Consider the following 24,750-nt stretch of genomic DNA (forward strand, 5'->3'; position numbering starts at 1 on the left):
AACGGTTGTGCAAACTTTCTAAGAATTATCAATGACAACATTTTCATCCAAAACATTCTCAATAAGTTAGAAATCTCATAAAAATACCATATGTGTGGTATGTGTAATAATGTAGATTTACATTATATTGCTTTTTACTAATAAGAAAATGACAAATATTTAGTAAAGTTTCAAAAGAAAAGAATAATAAAACTCCTACTATATAAGAATAAATTAAAACTAAAAATTATACAAATTGAAACATTGAAAAGGTTGTAAAAAACATAATTATGAAACAATGAGAAAACATCAACAAAATACCACAAAATGAGAATCTAAACTTTTCCAAGTAAAAAATTGATAAGATCATGTAAAAGCAAAGCATGAATCTCACTAATTAAGTGTACATTTGATAAATAAATTCAAAAAAAAGAAAAAGAAGATGAAATTAATAGTGTGTTTTTTCCTAATAGAAAAGTGTGATATTAATTATTCCCAATTCTGAGGCATGGGGGAATGATTAAAAGTATATAATTGCTTCAAACTAAACTTCAAAATGTTTATGAATAACTCAATTCAGACCCTTTATTAAACTTCTTCAGAATATAAAATTCTTCAGAAGTTGATTAGGATCTTTCATAACATCAGGTGACCAAATATACATGCATTCAGTTGATTAGGCTGTATGATTTTTGTATGGCATAAAACTTTTAATATCGGCCAAAAAGGGAAAAAAAAGGTTACGTGCCACAAAATTTTCTTCATGCATTCTTTAAGAAAGAGGATGTATTAATCCAAAGGAGCAAATACAAAAAGAGGGGATCAAGATATCCTCCCTGACAAGAAATTTACTAATAAATACACTTTCACGAGTCCATAACAATCATGAACATAGCTCTAATGGTTAAACATTACTAATTCTCTCCATCCATCATAGATTCGAATCCTATCCTCTTCATTTATAATATAAAACAATCCGAGGACAAGCATGGCCAAGCACATATATAAATAGGATATAGTTCCCTACGTTAGCCTTGGTGAACATAGGTTGACTACTTGAAGGATTTAGGGGACTCATCTTTCAACTCTGTAGATGACAAAGACGCCATCAGAGGATCCATTAACAGCATTCACAATGTCAAGTCCGGATCATCATCGTAGTCGAAATCTTGCTCGCTTGAATGTCGCATTCTCTTTGCATCCCTCGGAGCTGGTCTTCCCTTTTTCGGTTTTCCTCTGCATATGCAATGTATAAATTATCATCTAAACTATCCAAAGTTAAAATACCTTAAAAAACTCAATGTTATAAAGTAAAAGAGCTGAAGGTTACAAATAAGTTTTTTTTTTTTCTTTTTTGTATCTGTGGATATTAGTTGTTTAATGGTGTTTATAAGAGAAATTTAAAGCAAACGAAGGAAAAGACAGGCAGAATACTAACTGTCCATTGGAATATATGGCTCCACCTTTAGATCTGCCAGGACCTAAGTCGGATCTCCCATCTGCAACAAGGTTTATAAAAGACGACTAAAATTTTAATTACAACAAAACAAAAGTATCTATCCTTACTGCTACGGCTCACCATCTCGTCCAGCTGCAAGCTCTTCAGCCTGAAAGTTAAAGGAAAATATGAAAACCAAGAGAAAACTACAGTAGAAACTATGCTGAGGAAGAGAGGAGAAGGACAAGAAGATGGAAATCGAAATATGTTTTCTATAACATATGTAATTTCCACAGAAATTATTTGTCTAGTTTACATGCTTATAACACAATTCAACAATTACAGGCATGAAATTTCCCAAGGTTAAAAAGGAACACACCCAAAAACAACTATCCATTAAAAATTTGAAAGTTTACATGAAGACACAAAATGCTTCAAATCGCATACCCCATAAAATCACAAAATTCAATCACCCCAGTCTCCACAAGTATTAAAAAACCCATCTCAGTATGAAGCAATTACCATCAAGTACAATTATAATTAATTGTCCAAAGAAGCTCAACGAGAACAAATATATCTAGTCTAGCAAATGCAAAATAATTAGCCTCTCCACTCCTCAGAAAATCCCTAGAGATCCTATATAGTTTCTTTCTGTCTAATCAAATATGCCATAATCTAGCCTTTGCCTTACCCACATAAATTACATAGAACCTTAACTTTTTCTTTAAAGAAATAATCACAAAGAAGTTCCATTCCTTCAAGAGAAAATTTTAGAATGCAACTGTGGAACCAAATTCCAAGAATTTCTGCTAAACAAACATGAAAAGGCAAATGGTTCATCAGTCACATTCTCCCTCTATAGCAGCGCTACTTCTAAAAGACGGATCCAACATCAAGTCTAGAAATCTTATTAGCCCCAAATGGAATGTCCTTGTCTTAGCTCTCTAAATGAATTCGTATTCTGTAAATATAATCTATTAAAAACTAGTTTATAACTGTTTAACATGAAAATGATTTCCTGTATGACATAACTAAAAGTATTCTCGAGAGAAACTATGGCGACAAGTAGCAACTCCTTTGTCATGTAAGTAGTAAGCATTTGATTTGATTGTAGCATTTAATACAAGATACATGGTGAAGTGCAGCTGTCAAGGAGAATCTTAACTTCCTTGCTCATTACATGAGAAACTGTCAATTCACAAAGAAGGATGGTACAACAAGAATAATAGAGAAAAGCATAAATTTCCACTTTAGTCATGGGTTAATAGTCAAAGTACATACAGCAGGGGAGGTAACTGAAGACAATGAGAAGAGCCTATCTTCAAGCTGAAACTTCCTAGACCGCTTCAAACTGCATCCACAAAGTATTTTTAGAAACTTTACCTAACATTCATTCTTTTTAATAATTTTCACAATAAAAAAGGAAAGAAAAACTTTGTAAAGATACTGGGCCTTAAGTGAGCACCACAACCCGCACCTCCTCTTAGAAACAACTGTCGCTTTACAACTTGTGAGCTAAATAGAAATTAAATCAACACCTCATAGTCATAGATCGAAAGCTATAAAGCACCGTCACTCCTAAGATGACCAAGTGTCGGTGTTGGACACCAACATGCAAAATAGCGTGTCTAAATATTTTTGTTACTATTATTATGTCTTCAGACACGCTGATACCCACTATGACACGTGAAGAACGTGCAACTGCTGAATTTTTTAAAGGAAAAGGCAACGGTTTGGTCTAAACAAGTTGGTGAGAGAGAGAATCTTTAAGAAAATTACATCATAATTTCATTAGTGAAGAAGACTAGCTTTAAATACAAGCCAACCCAACAGAAAATTAAACAAGAGTTACCACACGGTAACCAGAAAACTAACAAATAAAATACTTAATACAAATGACAGAAAACAGGAGAACCAAATCAGCTAATAACTAATCCCAAACTACATCAGGTTTCTTCAGCCCATTAAGGTACAAACCATATTTCTTTAAATCTTAGGGGTTTTCAAACTCACCCACTGACTTATCCATCCTCAAAACCCACTGGCCACTTACTCATCCAGCCTCAAAAGTTTAAGCCTCTGATATCTTTCCTCTCTATTACCACAAAACCCAAAAACCAAAACCACCAACAATCAGACAATCCGGCAGCTTCATCCATAGTGACTTCTTCATTTTTTCCCCTCAATTTGTCTTTTCTTTTTCACACTATGTAAAAATATGCACACATATATTTACTTTTTAAGGGAAAAAACGACAAAAACATGTCCCCAACATATCGTGTCCTACTTTTTCTAGAAATTAATGTGTCAGCGTGTAAGTGTATGTGCTTCTTAGATAAGAAGTGTAAATTTCCCTGAATTATATTCTATTGATCCCATTAATTAATTAATTCAGTAAGCATAAGCCTTCATGTGCTAAGACAAGTAACATACAAGAAGCAAAAGAACTTTAAAGGAAATTTTGCTGATAAATAATTTTATAGACACCCCATACAGAGCAGTACTCTTAGATGCAGACAGGAATCCTTCAAAACCTTTCAATACATTCCCACATTGGCTTGGATCTTGTAGGTAATTAGTCTCCATGTCGTAAACCTGCAGATTTTACAGAATATAAGTACTATAGTAACATGGAAAATGGAACTGTGAAAGTAAAGCCAATTAAGACATTCTCGTCTATATTTCTTTAACTTCTCCTGAAAAAAGGATAAAAGTTTGTTGTAACTTCACAGATCGAAATACTAACAAACAGGCTCTGTTTCTTGTTTAAAAATTAAAAGGAAAAGGAAAATTACTTTCTACACTGGCGTGTTGGGAGGAAGCTTTGAAGACCATTAATATTTTAAGGTTTTTGGTAGAGTATAAAGGGAGAATAGACTCCCGCTGCTAAGGCTTAAAAGTAAAGCTAGGTTGTTGCTGGTTAATGTAGTGAAAACAACTCTTTAGTGTACGTGATATGCCAAAGGATATTTCAAGAGAAAACCTCTAAGTGGTGTGAGGAATGGGATATTTCAAGGAATCATGTCTCTCCACAGTGTTCTCAATCAACCTTCTTTGCCAATTATTCTCATAATGTAGTCTACTCTAGCTGTAGGGCTTGGTTGTGAATCTAAGTAATTTGACTGAATATTAGTATTCCATTCTTTCCAAATATGCCAAAGGAGAGCTTTAATAGCATTTCTCCACAAAATATTAGCTTACCTTTTACACAATCATCTAGACAAAAGTTCGAACAGACTATCATCTACGCTTTCTGGGAGGCAACAAGCCAGATCAAAAGGGTAGGGGAGGAACATTCAACCCTTATAAGCAAAATGGCCGTGAAGGAAGAGGTGGCTACTAGACTACTTTCTGAATTTTCATTGCATAGAAAGTAAATGTTGGGGGAAGGAGCCAAATTCGTGTGTTGTCTTTAGAATCCATTGAAAAGACAGAATGTATGTTAAGTTCATATTCATAAATCAGTAAGTAGAGAAAATCTAAAAAAAAAAAAAAAAAAAAACTATTGAGAAGGAAACAAAGAGAAACCTGTTTCTCAATATTCCGAAGCTCGTCCTGGAGTTTTGCCCTCCTGGAAAGAAGACCAGCAAGCATGGCGGAGGGATTAGTGGCCGTCTTTTGACCTGAATGATAATGAATTCATAGTGTAAGAGAGTGAAACCCTAGAATAGAGAAGAAGAAGGAAAACTAAAATCCAACAACGGTTACCTTCAGCTTCCATAATCTCGCGGGAAACCCTAGAATAATTGGGGATAACTTTTTTATCTATCAGTGCTCTACCAATTTACGCTCACTTTCAATTACGAATATCTCATGAGTTTCCCCAATAAAATTATTTATTTTTTTATACACGTGCCAAACAACACGAATTCTCTAAAATACCCTTACAATACCTATTTATTTAACTTTTTCTTTTTCCTTTTTTCTTTTTTCTGATAATAAATATTATTAATTAATTAACCCATCTCCTTCTTTTTTTTTTTTTTTTTTAATTTTAAGCAATACTTTATTAATTAGATTTTATCTAATAACTTGATGTAATTTTAATATTTTTCAAGCTCAAGTTTTAGAAGCTTAAATAAGTATATAAAGTATAAGTAAAAAATCAAAAGAAAACTAACGTAGAAAATGAAATTGTTATCCAACGTTAATATTTTATATTACCAATATTAGAAAATTGTGTCATAGCTATTATTGTTTTACCAATAGTAAATTAGTTCTAATTTAGAATAGGTCACAAAACTTTTTAACACAAACTTAAAATTTTAAAAACTATAACACAAAGTTCCAAGTCTTTGGTTGGGTACATTAAATAATCTTTAAAGTTTATCAACTAAATAAACACAAAATTCACTGTTTTGTTTAATTTTCATATCTCAAAAAACAGCATGATACTCAAATTATTCCATTTGGTTTAAAATATGTAGCTTGAAATTTAAAATTTTAATCAAAATGACAGATAATATACTTTACTAAATAAGTAAAAAAAAGTTTACAAAATGTTTGCAACCAATTTTTACACGAAACTTGAAGAGATAAAAATGTTTACAGAATACAAAGTGAAGCTTCAATGCAGAAATATGTTGCCTTCATACTCAGAAGGCATATATTATATATGAACTTCTGATTAAAATCTCAGTACATAATTTACAATTCCTGTTTTAAGCATTAGCTGAAAAATCATTTCATTTTCTCTTACTATTGAGCAGTCAGAGGGTTTTATGAGCCAACTAATTTGATACAGTACTTTAAATTGTGTTTTCACAAACCTAGCTTCTTTGGTCTTAGATAAGTTCCTGAACCTTGACGAAAACCCGGCATAGAAATTTGCTGCTGCTGCTTTCTTCTCTTCTCCTTTTCCCGCTCTTTGTTTTCTTTCTCTGACTCGACTTGAATCTTTCTTAACGACTCCATCTCTTGTTCCATGGCTGTTTTCTCTTCCTTTTGCCTTTTCTTATGCTCCAAGAGTGATGTATCTGATTCCTTGACAGAGAAGAACATTGGACCAAGTTCAGCCAACCACTGAGGCTCAACTGCGGTCGCACATTGCATATACTCCTTCGTCGTCAAAATCAATTCATGATACACAACATAATCAGGAGTACATCCCATGCCATAAAGAGCACTGCTCGGATGAAGATGGCATGGCATCCCATTTCTGCAGTTAACGTATTCTCCCACACCCTTCAATCTAGCTGCATTGTGAAAATAGGCAGAGCAAATAGCCTTTCTCACGAGATCTGTATCTGGCCAACAAGATGTCAGAGGTATTTTCAAAGTCTTCAAAATGTCTAACAACTGCGACCGCACCTCTCGAGCCTTTCGTAGCCCTTTAACGTGCAAGAAATGGTCATTGCACCAATCTCCCCTGTACTGGTGTTGTTTCCATTGTTGGTAAACATTATATAGCGTTAAATGGTCTGATTCTGGAATGAAAAACCTCTCCCTTGCAGCATCACTCTCCTCAACTCGGTCTTTAGGTCTAAAAAATACTGATGGTACTGAAAGCATTGAAACGATCGTTAGTACCTCATCAAGGCACCCAAGTTGCTCGCCCATCAGAAGCATTTTGGCTAGTGGGGGATCCAATGGGAACTCAACCATCTTCCACCCAAGGTCAGTCAAGCCTCCTACATTGTTAAGAGCCCCTAATACCCACAATTGGTACATGGAGTTGAGAATGTTATCCTGTGGTGGCGGATCCATGAAGTCAAAATCCAGTAGGTTTTCAACTTTAAGAGATTTAAGTAGTAAAACAACATTCCCCAGGTTAGTTCTTTGGATTTCTGGCACAGGACTTGGAAGCATTTCGTTTAAGTATGCACTCTCTGTGTACAAACGATAGCAAGTACCAGGTCCAGTTCTACCGGCACGTCCAGCACGTTGATCAGCAGCAGCACGACTTACTGGAAATACTTGTAGTGCATCCATACCCATTCTAGGGTTGTACACTTTCATTTTACCATAACCCGTGTCTATAACATAAAATATTCCATCAACTGTCAAGGAAGTCTCGGCAATATTGGTTGCAACAATGCATTTACGAGCGCCATCTTCAGCTTTCTGAAATATTTTGGCTTGCAAGTCAGCTGGCAGCTGCGAATAGATGGGTAGTATCAAAAGTTTGGGCACCCCCTTCTTTGTTGATGAAATGAGTTGTTCAATGCGCTCTGCAAGGGCAAAACAGGCTGCCTCTATCTCATCTTGGCCAGTCATGAAGATAAGAATGTCACCAGGAGGGCTAGTGATATGGATGGTCATAGCTTGCTTTACAGCTGCTTCAACGTAATCTTCACATGGAGTTTTGCTATACAAAGTATTCACAGGAAATGTTCTCCCAGGGATGTGAAAAATTGGGACACTGCAAACATTTTAGTGAAATAATTTTAAGAGGCCTATCATCCACAGATTTGCATGCATGAAAAAGAAAACTAATAAATAAGAAACTGTAATCAACAATACCTTCCAAAAAAGTTTGAAAACTTTTGAGCATTAAGAGTCGCAGATGTCACAATAAGCTTGAAATCACGACGTTGGGCAACCACCTTTTTCAAGATCCCAAAAAGGACATCGGTGCTAAGTGACCTCTCGTGAGCTTCATCCATTACAATTACACTGAAAGAAAATGATAACAATCAACAAAAAAAGAGCATTGTCCTCTCTACAATGCAAAATGAATCCTAACATCGCTTACCGGTATTTTTCAAGATCAGAATCTTTGAGAGTTTCACGTAGAAGAACTCCATCAGTCATATACTGAAACAATATGAGAACAAGTTATTCATAACTGACATTATCAGTTATAAGCCTTATATGATATGGGATGCAAATAAGAAAGGCATTCATACTTTAACAGTTGAACCTAACTCAACTGTGGTTGAGATAAGCAATCATATAAAAACTAAAGACACAAAACGAACTATGACGAGAAGATCTCAGGGAATTAAGAGTAATTTGCTCTTTCAAAATATATAGTCACCTTGATAATAGTTGATGGCCCTGTTACATCCTCAAATCGAATGGCATAGCCTACTTTATCACCCAAGTCGCACTCCATCTCTTCACTGACTCTTTTTGCTACACTCATTGCTGCCACACGCCTTGGTTGGGTGCAACCAACAATACCATTTGTAGTATAACCATCCTCAAAGAGATACTGGCAAAATACGTAGGTGTTAAAGAGGTAACCTAATAAAAAAAATTATGTAATGCTGGAAAGATAGTTAGCGATGAATAAACCTGAGTTAGTTGTGTGGTCTTTCCTGAACCAGTTTCTCCAACCACCACAACCACCTGATTTTCACGGATAACCTAGACAAGACATTAGTTAATATGATTAGAAATATTCAAAACACTGAAAAAGTTCTCCCCAATTCAACATATACAATAATCCGCAAACAATTTTGTTTATATTTCTATTAGATAACATGGGATTTCATCTTAAAACCAATTGACAATGAGAGAAGTAGCCTATCTATAAGGAGTATGAAGTCTCTTAATTTTTTCAATGTGAGATCCTCAACATGTCCCTCAAGATGGTACACCTTTTGGGTTCACCTTTCTTGATCAAGTCACAATATTCATTTATTGAACCAAATACTCGTTTGGGCTTTACAGGCTCTAATACCATTTTAATTTTGAAGAGAATAATATTATCTTCTGATTGAATATGTGCAATTTAGGTCTTCCTATATCATAGAATGACCTCTTACAAATATGGAAAGAATAACGACAATAAAGGATAAATAAACTGCCATCCCATTCTCTTACATGATTAATAAATGCATAACGACTTAACGACATAAAATCACAAACTTGTTATTAATGATTTTAATTCCTAAACTATAAATTATAAATGAGAAAGAACCAATGTAATAGTATGATTAAACATTAAAGGAGAACAAATAGAAGGAAAAGAATTGTAACCTGCAGCAGCTCATCTCTGACAGAATATATAGGAAGATATTGTCTTTGTTGTGCAAGGGTTTTTGACTTAGCAAATTCACTCACTGCTTCCCCCTTCTTCATATGTTGTGCAAACTTCGCATCTTCCTTAAAATCAACTTCACCTTCATCACCTACTGCTGCAGTATCTGCATCTATCTACCATTTAAAAAAAAAACATATTTAGAACCATTACAGAAAGAGTATCAAAAGACAACATCCTTATCTTGCAAAGTATCAAACGAACCTGCTCAGCTGTTTTCTCAACACCAAGGATATCACCAAGTTTAGAGCCCGCAAGTTCCCAAAAACGTTGTCGTGACTTGTTCATATTTTGTTTCTCATGAATTTCCCTCACCAATGAAGATCCTTTACGCGATATTATAGCCATATCTGATGTAGGGTCTTTTATTGGCATTATTGGTTCTGCTTGTTTAGTGAAAACAACTCTTCCATCAAGGAACGGAGGCTTTGTATCTGTCACAAGATTTCAACAATTTTAGCTTGAACTCAACCAAATAGAATCATAATTATCTACGTATATGTAAGAGTACTTCTTACCATGTACAAGAAGAATGACTTTCCGCTCTTCCTCATCGTCAAATTCAGTTTGCACCTCAGTACCCCTAACAGCTCCTGATCTTAAAAGTTGTCGGTCTTCCCACTGTGCATTATCTGCAGTGAGCTGAGACAGCTTTTTGCTTTGAGCAAGAGTCATCTTTGTTCCATCTCGACGGACCTGCATCGAAGACCATGCTGATTCACTTTCATACAAATTTTAATTTTGGAGAACAATAGATATACAATATACAATGTCAATCATTGGATGATTTCCCACAAAATACCTTCTAATCTAATATTTCTACTCCTACAGAGTCCAACAATCCAAGAAAGAAAAGATATGCATTAGAGAGAGAATAAAGTTGAAAGGAAAGCCTAAAAAATTCCCAGATAAATTGGTTACCATTAGAATTTTTGGGCGTTTTACAATAACAAAAGATCTTTCGAAATAGCTAGATAGATAGAATTATTGAAAAAATTAGCCCAAGAAACATTTATATTTAAGACGCATTTAAAAGTGTTAGAATTAGTAGGCTTGGCCCAAGGAAAGATTTAACCTAATTGCCTTTCCTTTTTTATCATAAGCTTTTTGTCTATTTATTTTTCCCCTTTGTATTCTTTGTTCATATGAGATAATAATAAGAAAGTCAGATCATGGTTTTTCTCCCTGTATTCATGTTTCCACGTAACTCGGTGTCTATTTTCTTTACTGCTTACTGCTTTTAATTAAACGAACGCCTAAACTATCCTTTAAATTTCCTCCATTACCCAACTCACAAGATTGTTATTCTAAAGAAAGCACTGTACATGCCGATTTGGAACCAAAAAGAGCTTCTAAATAGACAAGAGGCAGAGAACTGAACCAACCAAGCTCATCCAAGCTATATTTGAAGTGGACAAATTGAAATAATCATTGAAAACATAGCAATTCTATCGGAGTACTTGTAAGTTGTATTTAATCTACAGCCATCAATCTGAAAGGAAACAACATCTAATGAGAAAACTAGGATATAAGATGACATTTTATGATTTCCTCAATTTATCCAAGTTTTACAATTTTTACCAAACCCAACACCAAATGTTAGCTTTAGTTCAATAGTAGCTTGCAGCAGATGGAGTGAATGACACCTAAACTTATTATAAAAAAATTCAAGTGCAACCATTGATGCAAACAAGTTTCTGATGGTGTACATACAAGTTGCATTATAAAGCATGTACACACAAATCAATCTAGAAAAAACAAATTGAACCTGTTGAACATACCAATCTTTTGGCCAGCTCCGCTTCTTTCTTCTGGAAGGCAGCATCATCTCCAAAGAAAAATGATGAGCTATCAGCATCGAACATCGTATTACCTTCATCTCTATCATACCTATGCAAATGAAATTAACAGCAGCTATGGGTTTAGAGAAAAGTTTCAATTTGGTATAAGAGCAAATCCAAAAACCAAAAAAGAAATGTAAATGGTCCAAGAACAATTTAACATAGAAATTCCAAATATTTGATGCAACACAACCAAGTTAACAAATTTACTTTACAATATCCCAACCCATCTAACTAGTTTTATATTTGTCTTTTTACATTGGATAAGTGATATTAGGTCATCTTGGAAAAACACAAACACCAAGACTTCTAAGTATATGTTAAATTACCAAGCCCGGTCAGAGTTGTACTCCATCTCCAAACGCATGTTCTCACTGATCTCGTGCTTGGATCCATTTAACTCGGACTTGTCTGCCTGAGAATCTTGTTGAGAATCCTAAAAATGGTAACCAAAACACACTAATTAAATAGTGTATGTGCAACGATCATGTCAAAAAGGCACAACTCCAATTCAACTTAAGACAATATATATAATTATCCGACCATAATAATATGGAAAGTGAAGCTATATCAAAGGGTAAGTCAATAAGTTGGCTGAGAAAATTATTCATAAAAACCACAATGCAATACCTCGGCCAAAGGTGAACTTCGCGATGAAAATTTAAGATGGTGAGTTTTAGAAAGATAACTTGTGCTTGATGACCTTACTGAAGATCCAGAGGCACGCACTGGAACTGGAGAAGGAGAGATCTGATCCCAAGGGGAAGCAGAAGAACCTAATACAATTTTCGTTTTGATAAGTAGCAAGCATAGAATTAAAATGGGAATACTAATAATATCAACATCAACTATAACCCAATGGAATATACACGTTATTTTTTCACCTAGAAGCTTTAGCTTACCAGTAGAATTAGGAGTGTTCCCGCCGAACCATGGAGAAACTAACCGAGCATCTGGTGAGGCGCCAACATACATTGGAGATGGTGAAGGTTGATAGTGCCTACTAGAGTTAGAGCGACCATCTCTACGTGGTGTTTCTTCCGAGCGGCCATCTCTACGTGGTGTTTCTTCCCATTCCCATCTACCATCATCCCAATCAGATCTACCTACAATAATAGTCCAAAGAAATCATACTGTAATTAATCGATTTAGGTGTTGTACATCAAAAGTAGGTCAATAAGTTGGCTAAGAAAATTATTCACAATCTATTAATTATAAAGTTTCTTAAGTGCACTTAAATATCCACGACCTTTGCCAAGGAAAAATACATATGCTCAAGTCAAGAGCTTTATCTTATAACCAATCAATTTAGGTGCCGTACATGGAAAAAACCAATTGCAAGAAGAAATTTCCATTATAACATTATTATTTACTGCAAACCAATTAATATTTCCTAACACTGCAAGACAGTTATGAAACAATAGAAAAACGATAAGCTGGTATAAAAGAAAAGACAGGCAACAGGCACTTACATAAGAGAGTAGATGGGGGAGAAAACTTTAGTGAATGTTATTACGTTTAACTTCAAACATAAAGAGAAAAGAAAACCAACTCGTAGATGAATACCATTTCCTAAAAGAGCCGACAAAGTATTGAAAGGAAAAAAGAGAAACAACCTAAGGGTCGGGGATAAGGGACGCATCCTCCCATGAAGACAAATATATTGTTTTTTTAATTAGGGTTTAGGATACTTTTAATATAATTGATGTTTCTCATCAACAGCTAACAATAACAACAACAATAATAGCATTTCATGGACGTTCAATAAATGCTACAAAAATATTATACCTCGTCTTCTTTTTTTTTTTTTGAAACGGATACAAGTCATTTTGTTAATGATAATAAATGAAACTAAAGCTCAAAGTACAAGAGTATTATACTAAGAGCAAAAAAAAACTAGAGAAAATATAGGCCAAAACTTAAACAAAGGCAATACTTGGGCAACATAAATATGATGGTAACCTAAAAGCAAATCGAAACAGAAAAATAGTGAGCTGATCAAAGCCTCTAAATACAATACATCAATAAAAAGCTAAATACAAAGCAAAACTTAAACTCTCTCTCAAAAAATAGCCCGCTCGAATCTAAAATCTTGCACACCCAATTCTTGAAGATGAGAGGAGAAAGAGAAAGCCAAGAAGATGAACTCGAAGCAGTCTTCCAATCCACAGGATCTGTTCCCAAAAGAAATCCTCGGTAGTTACTCTCCTTTGGCAAGCCAGAAATCGAAAACCAAACACAAAATCCATTATTAAGCAAGCTACAACAAACAGTGAGGCTTTACACACTCACCCATGCAAAGAAAAATCATAGAAAGACAAAAGTTGGTCCAACAGCTACGGGAACTACATTAAGTGGCTGGAGATTCAAACTAGAATAAGTCCACAATCAAGACTATTGACTTTAGATGATCTGGTATTTCAGAAAAATGGGGATGAGAGCGAGTAGCAGAAGGAAGTTTTTCAACTTTCAGTTCTTCCTCTCATTGAAACAGGGCATTAAAATCTATTTCTAATGGCTCAAAAGGTCTTTGCCTTTCAAGATCTGCTAATTCATCAAAATGCTCCATTTCCTCAACACTAAAAGGAGAGTCAAATGAAGACTTGCCCTTCTTTCTAGAGGGAATGAGAGGGTTTTGCTCAGAGAACCCCTTAAATTTACACCTTCGAGTTGGGCAAAGAAAATTTAGAATACTTAAACTGCGTAGATGATAAGAACGTGAATATGACTTGGTAGAACAGGCTGGAACTTTTATTTGGGTGCAACTAACTTCCAATAAGTCAAGGTTAGCCTCTGAAATCAACTTAGTACTGTTGGAATGAGCTGAGGCTTGAGAATGGATGTGTTTTGCCTCTAACAAGTCAGGAATTTGATCTTCAATTATCTGGGCCTTTGTGGATCTTTCAACCGAAATCTTTTCATTTTTTTCAAATGAAATGCTTCAAAAAAGACTTGAGACAATGTGGGAAGATCTTTGAAGATTTCTTTCTTTTCGATTTTGCTCTCGACCCTGATCTTGCTGAGGAATAGAAAGAAGAAGAAGAGAAAGAACCTGAAGATGAGGAGTTGATAGGAGCTTGAACGGAGGAAACTTTGAAGGGCTCTGGTCCACCTATTGAGATGGGAACTAAATGCTCTCAATGGACAACAGCTGAATTTTCAAAGAAGTTTGAACGCCTAACATGTGACAGTTTGCCATTTGGTCTTCCTTCAAAAAGTTATCAATCAAATTAATCAGAGAGGAATTTAAATGCTTGTTTAAAGACAGTGTGACTCTTGGTTTGTTATTGGGCAAAGCAAATGTCTTGGCCACAAATTTCTCTCTCCTATGTGAAAGCAACGTCTTCTTCAATCATGTTCCCTCCAATTTTGAATTTCATTTTCAAATTTAATGTGGCAGGAGGAAGATTCCGATGGGATGAGAAAGGATCCTCGACCAAAAAAGCTTGAACGTTTCTATTGACGTCAACATAAGGATTTCTTGAGAAGTCAGGCTTTGAAAAAGACGTCGTGAGAAAATCCCATTCCAGATTAAAGACATTCAAATCTAAACCTTCATCCTCCAGGACTTGATCGATAATTTCAACAAAATAACTTCTTTGTATTCTTTTACCATATAATTTCAACAAAATAACTTCTTTGTAAATTTAGCTTGGGGTTCTTTATACTCCTAAGAAGAGTATGTAACTTTGAACACTCATAGTTTTTCAATAATTAGGCAATAAAACATTCATCTTTGTTAAAATAAAAAAGAAACCAATAAAATTTAGGAGCTAATTACAAGTACCAAGAAGATGATTTACTAAATAGTACAATGGTTTAACAATACAATAATGCATAAAAAGGAAAATGATTCATACCAGGAGTTCTTCGTGAACTTTCATATCTACTTCTCTTTCTTTCATTTTCCCTGCCAAAGTCCCTTTGGTACCGAGATCTCCCATAATAAGGCTCATCACCATCACCGTGCCCATGTCTCGCCCGCCTGTTATTGCTTCTACTATCATTGTCAAATTCTTTTCTCTCTCTGTCATGATTATCATAGTCTTGTCTAGGGCTCCTATACCTGCTCGCATGTGTGCTTTTGGATGACATAGTTGTAACCTTCAATACAGAATAAGAGCAAGAATAAATGAAAGATGAGACTAAATAAACCAGAAAATACTAACATGTTTCACTAATGATAATATTGTATTAAGAACAACCAACATACTGTAAATGGTAAAAAGTTAAATTGTCAACATCAGAATTCAACAAAAATGCACAGAAAAATATGAACAAAAGCAACCAAAATGAAAAATGAACTTACACTAGAATCCGAAGTTTCATTAGAATTTCGACTCTTAAATGAACTTCCAGTTATTCTATCTTCAGCTAAAGTATTCCCTGCAACATGAAAAGCAAAAAATTAACAACTTATTTTTCATGTGATTACATTTCAGTGGAAAGCCAAAGAAAACAAAAAGGTCATATTTATATCATGGATAAGTAGGTTGACAAGCCTGCCAATTTTTCTTGTTTTTAAAACAGGACCTTACATTCATGGACGTTATAACACATACACACACACAATCCCACGAAAGAGAGTACCCCAAAGGGACTCGTCGCATCACCCAAAGGTGAACCCACACTAAGAACTAAGAAGCAATATAAACTATTTCTCCTTTTCTTCACTTAATCTAAAAACAACTTTCATTAAACCAGAGTGAGAAAAAGGGAAAGATGGGGACATCCACCCACCTCAAGCCAAAAAAGCGATCACAAAAATGCTCATCTTGGGTAAACTAAGCAAATCTATAGAAACAAACAACAGATTGCTTTGTTCCTAAAGAAATGAAAACGTGCCACATATTCATGGGAGTAGGAAAACATTCATGAGATCGATCATTCGTGGGGGTTTTGTGGGTTTGGTTTTTAATATGTCCTTGTACTCTTTCAGTTTTATCTCAGTGAAGTTAGTTGTTTCTATATTTATAGGGGGGGGGAAACATAGTACGATTGATCACAAAATAACATTTATCTTCAATCAATTTACAACCATACTGCAATAACATATATCTAAGGTTTTTCTAAGTAGCCTCTTGAGAGGGGCAATTTCTACCCCATCCCTTGGGTTGTTTTTTTTTTTTTTTTTTCTTTGATCCATAATTTCTGGTTGAAAGACAAAAAATGAGGAAATATCAAGAATGATCAAGTAGAAAAAGAAATAACATAACATAAAAATAACTTTGCGGGAAATAAATTTTCAAGGAAAAAGTACCTTCATTTGAATCATTGGAAGCTATTTCCCGATAATTTCTATTTTTAACAGAATGACTTCGTGGAATAGCTTCTTTTCCTGAATCGGTTACTCCAGATGATTCAATTGTATCCTCTTCTTCCATTGATGAAACAAAAGAAGCAATACTTTGTTGTGGGATTTTGAATCCATTATCATTAGATCCTCCCCTTTTTGCATTTGCAAGGACATCAAGACCTTCACATCAAAAGAATTAAATAAATCAATAAAATGACTTAAACCATATTATTGTAAGCTTCAAGGTGAAGGCAGCAATGCCTACATGTTCATACACTATGGAGTTAGGAGGCAAGAGATATTGTCTAGAGAGGAAAAGTCCTTTTACCAAGCACATAAATGTTCTTAAATTTTCTGAACAATCAAACCTCAATGGGTACTTGAATTATGACCTATGGAAAGCCAAGGTAACACATTATAGGAGATAAGAGACCTCCCACCTACTAAGTACAAGTATGTAAAATGGACTCAAAAGATTCACAAAATAATGTTAGAGATAATCACATCCTTCCTAAACTAAACAATATTATTTGAAGTGTCAGGTTGAATGCAGCAATGCATATGTTTCGTTTATTTTTTTGAGTGAAAGTTGTTGTTTTCATAAAAAATGATCAATAATTACCAAGAACTTAACCATATAAAATTCTTGAAGGTTTGTTTGGTTTACAAGTTAGAAAAGTAATATAAAAATGCATCTCAATAATAATCATACCTAGATGGGATCTTCTTTCAGGAGGTCTAAACACCGGTTTATCCTTTCCCGGAACTGACAATCCCCCTTCAGTATTATTCTCTGGTTCTAACAATAGGGTTGTTCTATCTATGTCAATGGCGTCATCTCCTCCTGGAGTCTAACCATCAAACAAACAAGAAAAATGGGGAAAAGTAGAAAAATTACATCAAAATATCAAATATATCGGAAAAATTAGTTCAACTGCGGCATTATAAACGCTTCAGACACAATTCAATGACAAGCTAACCTTCATTAGGAAAAAAAAGTTCAAGCTTCAAGTCGCCTCCCAATTGATCTGAAAGAGAAATCCGCAACAAAATCAGCCAATATTGGTTAATATAAAACAGACACTTCAAAGCACCTATAAGATAAAAGTAATAATAACAATAAAGCAAATGGAAATACTGGCTAATGGAAGACAAGACTTGATTTCTTTTATTTCAAATTTTGGGTATTGGAGCCCTTAGTACTGGAACGAGATAGCACACTAAGTCCTCCAAAACCCAATTTAAGATCTAAATATTATGGGAAATCATTAAATCTAGAGTATTCAAGTTCGCAAAAGAAAAATACACCAAACTTACAAAAAAGAACAGTGAAATCCGGCGAGGCGCAGCAAAGGCAGCTGGCAGACTCTGCAGGGATGTTAGCCGAGAGAGAAAGGAAAGAGAAACTCGTCAATGGGTGGGGCGGTGAAGTGAAGATCGGCGGGCGGACGGGCGACGGTTTAGGGTGGTCGGTGGCGGTGTACGCGGGTATGATGATGTGCGGGAGAGAGAGAGAGGAGTGCCCGAAGAGAAGACTCGTGTAGTTGTTTTTTCTCTTTTAACTCTAAACTTCGGAGTTTAATAAACTTCAAAGAAAGCAATAATCTACATTTATCTATTTACTTATATTTTTATTTATTGATTCTTTTCTTTTAATAATATTTACCTTTACCATCTACATAAATTATCGATTTTTCGAATTTTATAATATTTTGAAAAGAACATTTTTATATTTTCATTGTATTTAAAATTTGAATTTTCAAAATTATAACACATAATTATATTGAATAAAACTAAAATCATTTAGAGATATAACATTTCATGCTATAGACACATACTCAACTTTTCTTTAATTTTAATTCGGGATGCTGGCAAAAATAACAAAAAAAAATATAAATATAAATATAATAAAACCCACACTACGAACCTAAGCTCCCTAAAATAGAAAATCGTATTAATAAATATAAACAGTATAGATAAATAAATTTAGATTATTGATTTATTTAAATTTTATCGAACTCCAAAGCTTAGAGTTGAAAATGAAAAAACAACTTAAGCCTTTCTCTTTGTGCACTCCTCTCCTCTCGCGCACACTATCGTACCCACGCACACCGCCGCAGCCCACGGTAAACCGTCGCCCGTCGGCCGCCTTTCGTCACTCAAGCGCGCCAACTATTGACGAGTTTCTCTTTCCGCTAACATCCGTGCCAGCTGCCTTTGCCGTGCGTCGCCGGATTTCGCTGTTAAGTTTGGTGTGTTTTTCTTTGTGAACTTAAATACTCATGATTTAATGATTACTCATAATATTTAGATATTAAATTGGGTTTTGTAGGACTTAGTGTGCTATCTCGTTCCAGTACTAAGGGCTCCAAAACCCAAAATTTGAAATAAAAGAAATCAAGTCATGTCTTCCATTAGCCAGTATTTCCATTTGCTTTATTGTTATTATTATTTTTATCTTATAGGTGCTTTGAAGTGTCTGTTTTATATCAACCAATATTGGCTGATTTTGTTGCGGATTTCTCTTTCAGATCAATTGGGAGGCGACTTGAATACTCCTTTTCTTGTGTGTTTGATGGGGTTAGACTCAAGGAGGAGATGACGACATTGACATAGATAGAACAACCCTATTGGTCAAAAGGTTCCTTGTTCTTTCTTTTCTTCTCCAGGTAACAAACTATAGCAAGGGCATCTTGCATCATCCTTGAAGTGTTATTCTTGAGCAGTTTGTTTATGCTTGATGAACCTTGTTTTTGTCCCCAAGCCTTGCGGTTTATTGATCTCACGTTGCTACTCTACTCTTTCTCGGCCTGATCTAATTTCTCCCTCTCCCAGTCTTCTCCATTTTCTTCAGCATGCCATCAATCACCGATCTCAGAAGCGCATTCATCAATCTCATGCCCGGGTTATTACTCATGGGTTGGGACAAAACACTTTCTTGATAACTAAACTTATTTCTGCATACTCAATTTGCGGTGACCTTAAGGAGTTGAATCTCATATTTGACTTGGCTTCCATTAAGACTGTTTATATTTGGAACTCCTTGATTAGTGGGTATGTTAAGAAGGGTATGTTCCATGGGGCATTTGGTCGTTTTAATGAAATGCAAAAATGCAACATAGTGCCGGATGACTTTACATTATCCATATTGGCAAAAGCATCCAATGAGCTTGGGAATGTGGTTGTTGCGAAATCGATCCATGGCAAGAGTTTACGACTTGGTTTCATTTCAGATATCATCGTTGCTAATTCTCTCATGTCAATGTACTTCAAGTATGGAGAGTGCAAAGAATCATTAAAGCTGTTTAACGAAATGCCTGAAAGAAATTCAGGTTCATGGAATGTACTATTAGCTGGTTATGCCAGCTTTAGTGACTGTTTCTATGTTAAAGAAGCATGGGAAGCTGTTAGAAATATGCAGCTAGATGGAATAAAACCTGATGCCTTCACTATTTCAAGCCTTCTACAGTTTTGTGGCCATCCCAATGGGAAATTGAGTTATGGAAAAGAGCTCCATTGTTATATTGTGAAGAACGAGTTGGATCTTGATTCTGGTTCAAAATTTCATATCGGCTGTGGTTTGATCGAGATGTACTCTAGAGAGAATAACACCATTGCATCTAGATATGTATTTGACCAAATCAAGAGTAGAAATATATATGTTTGGACAGCAATGGTAAGTGGTTATGCACAAAATGAAGATCCAGATAAGGCATTAATTCTTTTCCATGAGATGCAGATGAAAGATGGAATAGTACCAAATAAAGTATCCCTCGTTAGTCTTCTCCCTGCTTGTAGTTTACATGCTGGATTAATGAATGGAAAACAAATCCATGGTTATGCTATCAGAAAAGAATATCACAATGATGTAACTTTGTGTAATGCTTTGATTGATACGTATTCAAAATGTGGTAGCTTGGAGTATGCAAAAAAAGTTTTTGAGTCTGATTCCTTTTGTAAAGATACAATCTCTTGGACTACATTAATTTCAGCTTATGGGTTATACGGACTGGCTGAGAAATCCATAAGATTGTATAATGATATGGTTGAGCGTAGTATCAAGCCAGACCAAATAACTGTACTAGCAGTTTTATCCGCTTGTGGGCGTTCTGGTTTGGTAAATGAAGGTCTCCAACTATACAACACTGCAGTTCAAGAGCACAAAATTGAACCAACCGCTGAGATCTGTGCTGCTGTGGTTTACATGCTGGGCAATAGCGGTGAACTAGAACAAGCATTCAGTTTTATCAGCACAATGATGGTAGAACCCGGTCCAGGTGTCTGGGGAGCTCTTGTTTCTGCCTCTATTAAATACAGGAATAATGAGATGTTAGAATTGGCTTACAGATACCTTGTTGAGTTAGAGCCAGACAATCCATCTAACTTCATTTCACTGTCAAATTTATATGCTTCTGCTAGCAGATGGGATGCGGTAGCTGAGCTTAGAAACACCATGAAGGAAAGAGGTATAAGGAAGACTCCTGGCTGTAGTTGGATTAACATTAATACAAAGACTCATTGTTTTCATATTGCTGATAAAACACATCCAATTTCCAACTTGATTTATGAAGTTCTAGACCATGTTTTTATTGTCATGAAAGAAACCCATTTTTCTGATGATATAGAGTATTTGATCTAATCACTTGGGCATTTTGATTTTAATCTCAGTTTCATTCTATTTTTTATTTATATTTACAATGGTAGAGTACGAATTACACTCAAACACTTATAATTATACCCTTTCTATGAAGGCCATCGCTTTTTAGTTTCTTCTGGAAGGGCCCTCTTGTCCCTTGCCCTTAGGTTGTTATCTTTTGTTATATGAATATACATGTTTGTTATAGAAAAATATTCTAGTTTTTATCTATGAGGATACACTTGAAAAATAAGAGCTCTGAAACTTGAATGAAAACAGAGGTGACTTGATGTCTAAACTAATAAATCCATAATTAAAGTCTGAAACAATGTCTCCTCCTGGTATAATGCAAAATTGTTACGATCTAATTTTTAAATCTCCTGCAAACTTTTAATTAACTTATAGTTAGGAATATCTATAATCTCTTAAAAGCGATTTGAAGGGAGAAACTTTTGATTTTCTCTTGTGCCCCCTTATTTATATTGATGAGTTGCTCTACGTATATGATATATCCTTCTACATATTTTTCTTGCTTCTATTATTTATTGAGCAGAAAATGTGAAAGTTGTGGGAAGAAAATCTGAAGATATGCCATTGCTAGGAGAGATCTCTGTTATTTCAAATCAGCAAGGCATCGATGCTCTTGGGTTGGCCAAATTATCATTGTAATTGCTCTTCCTTCTCTTCTCTTTCTCTCCCCCTCCCCAATTTTCCAATGATGATGGTTATATTTTGTGACAGAGATGTAAGAGTACTTCCGAGCTTAGTCATATGTTATTCTTTTTTATACTAATATTGAATTACTTGTAGACATGATCAATCATTTAAATTCAAAAAAATTTTCCTCATAAAGTTCTGTAGAAGCTGTTCCTTTCCCATTTTATTTTATTCACCTGTCATGCAACATTATTGGTATAGGGGCTAGGAGATATCTAGTGCTACAAAGCACATACATGTACATGCGATACCGACGATTAGTTGATTTTATGGAAGGATTTGATGATTGAAGATGAAGAAAGAAAAATGAATTTATGGTATATTTCTTTTAATTTTAATATATATATTTTTTATTTGGTTGGCTAGTTATTATAATTTTTTTTATGAAATTAAGTTAATTATTGGTTTTATTTCGCTATTACTCTTATCAAACCAATCAATTAAATCAAAATTATCAACTAGTCTTACACTCAAAACAAACATTATGACTTATAATCCTATCTATTTGTGGTTGAACTTTCATGGACCGGGTTTAACTTTAAACACTTAAAACATATGTTGTAACGAATGATATCGAAGATATGAAATTAGGAATAAGGAAGACATAAAAGAATTGAAAGTTATTATCCATATCAACAAAACGTATATTTCTTTTCGATGGCTCAACCGTGAAACTCCAAAATTAGTGATCTTACCTTAGAGTGATTCTATGTTGAGAGGCCTCTTAGGAAATTTTCATGATACATGTGATTGAGGAGAACAGAGTATGTAGAAAAGACACATGTGTGTCAACTTGATGTTGCTCGATCACTAGGGGAATATTTGAGATCAGAGTTGCTAAAATTCCGAATTCTAGGTTTAGGACGTTACATATGTGAAATGATAATTTCAATCTTATATTTAAAAACACTTTTACTCGCTGAGTTTTTTTGTTTTTTCTTTTCTTTTAAATATATGATTGACGGAGTTCAATGGCAAGTCTACGTAAGGGTTTAAGCCCCACTTTCAAATCATCGCTCTTTTGTATTTTTAGTATAAGTTTTTGATACAGGGGAATTTCGACATTTCCTCCGTTTCTTGAAATTTTGAAATTTCCATCAAAATTTCGAAGTTTTTTTTTTTTTCCCTCTCCTTCTCTTCTTTCTTTTACAATTAAACTTGCTCGATGAATATTTTTTTTAAGGTTGATGAACCGATGGTATAATTCACCTAACAATGTATAATTTTCTCTCAAAATTGAATTAACTTAAGTTTTGTTTTTTTTTTTCTTATATGAAGCTTTGGTTTTTCATATAAACCAACATTGAGAAGAATAAGTACATATGTATAATTACTGTCAATTTTATTCAAACATTTTTCTAATGAATTTTGACATCATTTTACCTTCAAAATTGAATTGATAGAAAATGTTAGCTTCTTTTACCATCAAGTTTTCATTTACATAAGCCAAAATTGAGAAAAACAACATATATTTATTATGAACTTCATCTAAACCTTTTTTTTCATTAATTTTCACTTCATTTTACCTCAAAATTTAAATTAAATTGACGTGAGTTTTTCTTCTTTTATCATCCAAAGCTTTTTTTTTTTACTAGAAATCAAAATTGAGAAAAATAATATAATAATTTATATCTATTTTAAACTTTTGTTCAAACCTTTTTCCATTGAATTTTCACATCATTTCACCTCAAAATTGAATCGAGGTAGGTTTTGTTATATGACATCCAAAGATGAAAAAAATAGCATGCTCATTTATATTGAACATGTTGAGAAAATGAGCCTAAGGAAATAGTAATACATAACAAAACTATGATCTATTCTTACGAGATTCTCCATAATTGACCTTTTTTTTTCTCAAGATAAAATAGTTGAAAGTGAAAATTTTGAAACACATATTAACTTACTAACACACTCCCTTGCCAATTAAAATATTCATTTGGACTTTTTCAACAAATTTAATTAAAGGAATAAAACTTCCATATTTAATGAAAATTAGTTTCAAAGCATTCTTTTCTTTTTCTTCGTAAAAACAATTATATATATGATTTTTTTTTAAAAAAAAAGCATATTCCAACCTTAACCTTAATCTTCTTTTAATACCAACCCTAATCTTAATTACTAGTTTGTAAAAAGATAAAGCCATCTCATTCACAAAGACGTCCATATTTCACCATAAAATCTCTACAACAACGACTCTTTTCCCCCCTACTTTATTTTATTTTTAAATGTCAATTTATCATGACTCTATAAAAAAAAAAATTAAAATTAAAGAATCTATTTTTTTAATAATTAAAACTAAATCCAAAATTAAAAATAGAGGAGACTTGTAGTATAACCTAAAGTTATGGATGTTGACATGATCAAAGTTTTTAGATGGAATAATTTTTTTAAAAAAAAAAAAACATTAAAGAAATATAATAATTTTAGAAAAAAATCAACTATTATTGAAATAAATATATAATTATATTAGTGGACAAAAAAGACTATTACTTATTTTTATAGGATCCAAAAATTGGTCATTGGTTTATCCAATTTATGTACCTTCTCTACTTTCTATGACTTTCTTTTTCTTCCCCTTCTTCAGCTTGACAATATAACAACCCTAACTAAATTATGTAACATGTGCTATAATTAATATATACCTTATTATAATCATATCATTAAATTTATTATTATATAAAAAAAGTATTATACTTTAGGTTAAAATATTTTGTCCAATTTTTTGAGCTTGGACCATCCTATATGGAGAAACAACATGTTATCCGAGAGGAAAGTTACGTTCCACTGTGAAGCCAACGATTGTTCGATTTTAATAAATCTTAAATTTAATTTTAGTTGACATTGATTAAATAATAA

General features: G+C 33.9%; 3 protein-coding genes across 7 annotated transcripts; 1 reads left to right on the plus strand and 2 right to left on the minus strand.

The window, feature by feature from the left end:
- Nucleotides 1–724: 724 nt before the first annotated feature.
- Nucleotides 725–5,257, minus strand: LOC101220539 (chromatin modification-related protein MEAF6). The gene is made up of 7 exons (XM_011660953.2): nt 5,126–5,257; nt 4,946–5,040; nt 3,912–4,012; nt 2,699–2,768; nt 1,559–1,586; nt 1,418–1,478; nt 725–1,215 (listed from the first exon to the last, which is right to left on the minus strand). The coding sequence occupies exons 1-7, from the start codon at nt 5,136–5,138 to the stop codon at nt 1,110–1,112; spliced, it is 474 nt and encodes a 157-aa protein (XP_011659255.1). The 5' UTR covers nt 5,139–5,257; the 3' UTR covers nt 725–1,109.
- Nucleotides 5,258–5,917: 660 nt separating this feature from the next.
- Nucleotides 5,918–18,095, minus strand: LOC101204563 (pre-mRNA-splicing factor ATP-dependent RNA helicase DEAH7). Its single transcript, XM_004148926.3, has 18 exons — nt 17,859–18,095; nt 17,522–17,569; nt 17,254–17,392; nt 16,506–16,721; nt 15,555–15,631; nt 15,106–15,349; nt 12,148–12,351; nt 11,876–12,021; nt 11,575–11,681; nt 11,186–11,294; nt 9,923–10,100; nt 9,609–9,838; nt 9,344–9,520; nt 8,657–8,728; nt 8,397–8,573; nt 8,112–8,173; nt 7,880–8,032; nt 5,918–7,778 (listed from the first exon to the last, which is right to left on the minus strand). The coding sequence occupies exons 2-18, from the start codon at nt 17,525–17,527 to the stop codon at nt 6,179–6,181; spliced, it is 3,897 nt and encodes a 1,298-aa protein (XP_004148974.1). The 5' UTR covers nt 17,528–17,569; nt 17,859–18,095; the 3' UTR covers nt 5,918–6,178.
- A 464-nt stretch (nt 18,096–18,559) lies between these two features.
- LOC101204804 (pentatricopeptide repeat-containing protein At3g12770) lies at nt 18,560–22,214 on the plus strand. 5 transcript variants are annotated; one of them, XM_004148927.3, is made up of 4 exons: nt 18,560–18,793; nt 19,073–21,007; nt 21,731–21,842; nt 22,096–22,214. In XM_004148927.3, the coding sequence occupies exons 2-4, from the start codon at nt 19,282–19,284 to the stop codon at nt 22,100–22,102; spliced, it is 1,845 nt and encodes a 614-aa protein (XP_004148975.2). In that variant the 5' UTR covers nt 18,560–18,793; nt 19,073–19,281; the 3' UTR covers nt 22,103–22,214. The 5 variants fall into 5 exon arrangements, with proteins under 5 accessions (XP_004148975.2, XP_011659258.1, XP_031745203.1 ...); XM_011660956.2 differs by lacking the exons at nt 21,731–21,842; nt 22,096–22,214 and having other exon boundaries at nt 19,073–19,210; nt 19,377–21,390; XM_031889343.1 differs by lacking the exons at nt 21,731–21,842; nt 22,096–22,214 and having other exon boundaries at nt 19,007–21,390.
- Nucleotides 22,215–24,750: the final 2,536 nt, after the last annotated feature.

Source organism: Cucumis sativus, chromosome 7, assembly GCF_000004075.3.
Source record: "Cucumis sativus cultivar 9930 chromosome 7, Cucumber_9930_V3, whole genome shotgun sequence".
In the NCBI taxonomy this organism is placed as follows: domain Eukaryota; kingdom Viridiplantae; phylum Streptophyta; class Magnoliopsida; order Cucurbitales; family Cucurbitaceae; genus Cucumis; species Cucumis sativus.